The sequence below is a fragment of the Drosophila yakuba genome, chromosome 2R, assembly GCF_016746365.2.
Source record: "Drosophila yakuba strain Tai18E2 chromosome 2R, Prin_Dyak_Tai18E2_2.1, whole genome shotgun sequence".
NCBI lineage: Eukaryota > Metazoa > Arthropoda > Insecta > Diptera > Drosophilidae > Drosophila > Drosophila yakuba.
The window spans coordinates 16,526,413-16,532,079 of NC_052528.2; the positions used below are offsets into that span (position 1 = coordinate 16,526,413).

Here is a 5,667-nt window from a genome sequence, read left to right on the forward strand (position 1 = left end):
TGTTTTGCTAATACATTTTTGGATCACCCCAATAAATAAAGAACATTTTAGAAAATATGGGGTATGGAATTCTTTAATAAGTTAACATCGGCTCTAATTACAAGTTCATGTCTTCAAATGCAAATGTAATAAATCTTTTTATTGGGTCAACAAGTCATTAAATTCGGTAACAACACTTATCGACATACATACAATGACGTGATTATATAGTTGACTGAAATCTTTGTAGTTTGTTTTGTACTATATAAAGAAAAATATTGCGGATAGCCATTAAGAGATTCCATGTAAATGTTTGTTCGAGTTGAATTGCTAGCTTAGATATAAAACCGCGCCTCTACGAATATATTGTGCGCTCTATCCACTCCTCCAAAGTAAAGGTGGCTGTTTCGTTCTTCTCGGTGTCGCGCTCCTTGAATATATCTATGAAAAACATTTACAATAGAATGTGCACATATTGAAATAAGCACCATTAACATTACCAATATATGTCTTGATTTTAACAGCGCACATGATGAAATCATCGAAGGCTATTTTGCCATTCCGTGAGCCATATCGATGGCCCAAAACATTAAGAACTCGATTGTTTAAATGGTAGCCAGCAGAGTTGAGAGCCTCGCGCAGCTGGAATCCAGATACCCTGCCCGTATTCTCCACATCATAGACCTTAAAGATGGCCTTCCATTTGGCGATTTCCGAAAGCAAAGTCTCGAACTCCTCGAATCCCAGCTTGCCCGACTTGTCAGCATCCAACATAGCAACCATGGAGCGACACACATCCTTGGAAAAGCCATGGGTCTCGTCCACAATTGCTGTAAAGACCCTTTTTTATTTCGTTCTATTTTAAAAAGGACATACATCATTTTACCATTTGCTGTTACAGGACCGCCATCTGAGGGATTGTCTCCTATCAGCCTCTTGTTCGACTGATCATTCATGCCCAACTGCTCCTCGAATGGCGTGCCCTTCAAAAAGGGTCCGCAAATCAAGGACAAAAGTCCACAAGCGCCAGCGGCATCTTCGCCAGGACCACCGGCCTGTGTCTCAAAGGCCATGTTATTGGAGAAACGGTTGAAGACCACTGGCTTGGGTAAATCTGAAAGGAAATCCTTTTTTGAAACACCATTTGGGGTCATAGTTGATTTGCACCCTCACCGTCCCTCATCGAATGGTCCAAAATGCGTTTCAATTCCATCCAATCAACCTCCATGTCCTTGCCGGCAATGCTGTCGAACAAGCGTCGTAAGCCCTCCTTTTGAGGATCAACGGGCTTGGGTGTTGGGAATCCGGGCGTTATCTTTAAAGCGAGAGTTCTGATTATGCACTCCCATTAAGCACACTTAACTCACCGTATCGGCTTTGCCGCCATAACCCACATGATCATCATTCTCCCTAGATGGAAATGAGAAGCGAAATGATTGATATTGAAGTGAATGGAACACAATTTGGTTATAGATTAACAAATGGAATACAATACTATGTACAATACAAGGATTTTGAATGGCCTAATGAGTATTGATAAGCAGATTTTCAAGATGAACTTAATTTGGTGGGTTTGTTTGCAAAAAAAATGTTGTTGTGGGAGTTTCCTTTATTTTTACTTTAATAAATATATTGTTACATGACAAAAATACAATTTAAAAATAAACAGAAAAATTTAACTTCGTTAATAGATTTTACTATGTTGCTACCACCCTTTTTATGCCTGATAAAATATGAAAATGGATCCTAATTTCCATTTCTAAATCAGTTCTTAACATACAGATACAGACAGATAATACTTTAGAAATTATCTAGAGGAAATATATTTCGAGTTGGTGAAATACTAAAGGCGTTAATCTCAGAGATAAATACGTATTAGGAGTGATTAAAAATGGCATAACCAACTTATCTGTCAGGAATGTGTAGAGGGTAATGAAACAAATCTAGTTAAACATTCACTAGCACTAGAGAGTAAAGAATACTATAGTCACATACCACATATTGCTCGTTAGAAGCTTTTAGTTTTAGAAACCCCTCATTATTTCTAATATACAAACTCATTATCATTGTCTACATGTACGCACTCCATGTTATTTTGAGTTTCTGAGAACACTCGAATGATGAACTCGCCCTCCTCGTTCGGATCGAAAGTTGAAGGCACAATCAGGTAGTGACCAGGAGGCAATTTGAAGCGAGCGCACACCTAAATTACGCAATAAAAACGCAAATGTTAAGGGATTAAAATCACATCATGTAGATATCCATATATGTACGTACCTCGCGGGTGTTGATGAAGTGCGGCGAACGTCCCACGGAAGATTTGTACCTGAAAAAGTTCAGACCCTGCGGACGGTTCTCCAGTTCGCGATCGTTAAGGCTGTAGATAGCGAAGCCAATGGTCAGGCATTCCATTCCCATGTTGCGCTTCGATCTGCGATTCTTTTGCATCAAGGCCACAATGACGGTGCACTGTCCCTCTTCGTCTTCCTCATCAGGATCGACCAGCGTGATAATGTACTGGGGGTTGTGCCAGAAAGTATCGAGGAAATTGCGGCAGCCACCAGCGGTTACACCGGGTGTCCATTCTCCCTCGTACATGGACATCTCCCACTTTCGCTTGCCACTGTTCTGTTGATCCTCGGTCAGTGAGTCCGGCGACAAATTGCAGATCTGAATAAGATCATGGGTTATAGTATATTTTTACGAAGAAATTTTGATAGTCCTACCTCCACGCGATCGAAGTGGTTAAGGAAATCTTGGAAGGACATCCAGAACTCTCCATCTCTGTCGAATGTTAGTCCAATCTCCGCCTTCTGTTCCTCGGGTATATAGCGCCATTCCGGCGAGCTATCACTCCATGGTCCATTCCACTCGGCCTCATTGCCCCATGGATTGCGCATTCTTATCATAGGAATCTTTCCCTGACGATTTGGCGTAACTATGTCAATAAGGCAAACCTGTTGACATAAGATTTTTTAATTAAAATTTCGAATTATCACAAGTTTTCTAACAAACCTTGGTTATGGAGTAAGCATGTCCACGAATTAAGCCCTGAGGAGTTTCCGCCTCTGTGACATTTGGATCTGGCTCAATTGAGCAGCCCATCATGGAATTGCGATCAGCTGCTTTCTGCAGAATGGTGAATAGATTGCCGGGAGCTTCTTTCAAGTCGTACCACTCGGATACGCCGCCAGTAAAGTCCTCCATGGCCTCGCAGGTGCTGCCTCCCTTCAGTGCCTCGTAGGATCCATGAAGTCTAAAAAACAATTACATAAGTGGGGCGAAAAATATGGGGTATAATGTAATCATACTTGGCATAAGCCTTCTCCAGCAGAGCGCTCCAGAACTCGTTCTTCTCCGTGGAGTGCATGTACATCAGCTCACCATTGTAGGTGGGCAAACGGTCATCAATGATCACATCAACCCATTTACCTGAAAAATGTCAAAACAAAATTGTAGGAAAAGAGTGAAGAGTGCAGTTCAATAAACAATTTACCATACTGCCAGAAGCGGAAGTGGAAGATGCCAGCATAATTCTCCTCGAAACTCTGTTCCGCTGGAATTACCCGAAAGAATAGATTGGATTCCTGAGTTAAATTGGCTGTGGCAGCCAAGAGCCAACTGTAAAGGGTAGGCATTTATATAAAGTTGTTATTCTAGTTGTGCAAAGTTAGATTTCATTCTTACCAGTCACCAAGCTCGCCTTGCTGGACATCAAATCGTGAGTAACCCTCCACGAAAAACTGCGGATTCTCGGCGATTTCCTGTATTATAATTATATATTTAATAACAGGGAATATGCTCATAACCAAAACTTACATGAGGTCGCAGCCATTCGATGTGACGATCTGGGCGTCGGGAAAACTGAAGGGACTCGTTCGAAGCCGGGAAAAGCGGATCCTCGAAAAGGGAACCGCTGGCCAGGCAGCTGTTTAATATGGTCTCATAGTCCTGCACCTCGGAATAGGGTCCCAGGTTCGAGCTCTTCTCTCCCAGCTAAAAAATATGTGCTATTAGTGATATAAATCTAACTAAGTTTATGTATCATCAGTAAGAATATGAGTAAGAGTAAGAGTATTTTGTATGTACACGAAAAAGTTGTGTAATGGAGTTGAGTTGTAGAAACGATGATGCGTTTTACACTTTACATGCGAAAGAAAAACAACACAAGGACAACACAGTACGACACTTTGGCAGCGCATTATCCTTGGGGGGGAATTATGCCAATGCCACAAGGATGACGGGAGTAGGTACTTACGTTCCCATAGTACAACGTACCACTACTTTGAGATTGCAATGGTTGCTAATGGTGGGTGGAATGTATATGTACTTGTTAACATGCATATGTAGATTTTAATGGATTGTTTTTAATGTTTGTTTAGTATAGCGCCCTGTAAATGATGATAACCCGGTGGGTCAACTTACAACTCTCATGTTCTTGATGCTGGGCAGAACCCTCTTGGTGTCGGCCTCCTTCTTGATGAAGATCTCGTTGATCACCGATCCGACCACATCCTTGGCCGCTCCCATAGCAGCCTCTCCGGCTGCATTGAGGAACTCCTGTCCCGCTTGCCTCAAGAATCCCCTCAAGTCGTCCATCGTGCAGTTATCTGAAAATATACATACATACATAGTTTAAAGTCAGTTGGCAATGTAAGGTGCCGCCTAAGATTAAAAACCCATTAATATATATTTATTGTTCAAACATTTGATGTCTAGTTAGCAACGTTCAATATTTATATCGCCCATATTTACTTATTTGCCTCGCAGTGGCATTAAAAGCACACCCAGAGACATAAATATGGTTTAACGAGCATTACAGAAGCGTTAATACTCCCAGTGTGACTGGAAGTCGGGACTAAATGAAATTACTTTAATTCACGCAAACGGAAATTATACTTTGGAGACAAGAATTTCTCGGTTCGCACCCAAATATAATTCAAATGTTTCTACATATACAATGCTGTATTTATATATATGTATCCGCATATATGCTATATTGTGTGACATCATTCGGAAGCATGAGATTCTCTAGTGACTCAAAAGGGTGTGCGCCATTCGGGAGATTAGACTTAGTTTCTGATCCATATTAAGCCGGGATATTGACATTGACCCACGGAACTACTACAAATGTACTGCACACATAGGGTATATTTGTGTGACATTCGTAAATTGGCCTTTAATTGGGGCGAAATATGCTAGATGGGCTCACATCTGTTATTGTATTTGCGAGCATTGGTAATTCAACGGCGAAACCCAAACAGGTTTGGTAATTAATGCATTCTTCGGGCCTGGCTCATTCCCGTGACCACCATATTTTCATAAAGAATAGAGGATTCGTCATAGGCACTTGATATTTCTTATATTATGCTTCCCCATTTCCCAAAGGACCTTGATTGGCCGAGAGAACGATTTTTGAATCGAATCACGCACTTTCACTCCCCAAAATCACAACACAACAATAAAGTAACGGAACCGCGTACCTTCACCAGACGGAGATATTTACTCACTACAAATATTTATATCTGTAGCTCAACACCTGACTGCTATCGAATGTTTTGGTATTTTTATCGAAGCATAACGCCGGAATTTTTCAGTTACTATCCCTATTTTTATTAAATACATCGATATTTGCCAGCATTTCCAGAAAAATAGTTCGATAAATGTATTGATATCGGTACAAACAAA

General features: G+C 41.0%; 1 protein-coding gene across 3 annotated transcripts; it reads right to left on the reverse strand.

Moving 5' to 3' along the window:
- Window positions 1-55: 55 nt before the first annotated feature.
- On the reverse strand, window positions 56-5,594 carry LOC6530946 (calpain-A). Of its 3 annotated transcripts, none has more exons than XM_015196328.2 (15): window positions 5,463-5,594; window positions 4,405-4,589; window positions 3,799-3,975; window positions 3,667-3,743; window positions 3,476-3,600; window positions 3,291-3,411; window positions 2,995-3,235; window positions 2,706-2,936; window positions 2,257-2,649; window positions 2,064-2,182; window positions 1,347-1,389; window positions 1,153-1,294; window positions 866-1,093; window positions 480-809; window positions 56-420 (listed from the first exon to the last, which is right to left on the reverse strand). In XM_015196328.2, exons 2-15 carry the CDS (start codon window positions 4,576-4,578, stop codon window positions 335-337), a joined length of 2,487 nt encoding a protein of 828 aa, XP_015051814.1. In that variant the 5' UTR covers window positions 4,579-4,589; window positions 5,463-5,594; the 3' UTR covers window positions 56-334. The 3 variants fall into 3 exon arrangements, 2 of the variants coding, with proteins under 2 accessions (XP_015051814.1, XP_002091787.1); XM_002091751.3 differs by lacking the exon at window positions 5,463-5,594 and adding an exon at window positions 5,371-5,393; XR_005560644.1 differs by lacking the exons at window positions 56-420; window positions 480-809; window positions 866-1,093; window positions 5,463-5,594 and having other exon boundaries at window positions 1,196-1,294; window positions 1,975-2,182.
- Window positions 5,595-5,667: the final 73 nt, after the last annotated feature.

What these genes read in the sequence shown, in the direction of transcription:
- LOC6530946 (XM_015196328.2), bottom strand. Translation starts at nt 4,578, where the DNA reads ATGGACGACTTGAGGGGATTCTTGAGGCAAGCGGGACAGGAGTTCCTC. An exon ending in ACCACTTCGATCGCGTGGAG is followed by an intron (nt 2,650 to 2,705) that starts GTAGGACTATCA and finishes GATCTTATTCAG; the next exon opens with ATCTGCAATTTGTCGCCGGA. An exon ending in TAAAATCAAGACATATATTG is followed by an intron (nt 421 to 479) that starts GTAATGTTAATG and finishes TGTTTTTCATAG; the next exon opens with ATATATTCAAGGAGCGCGAC.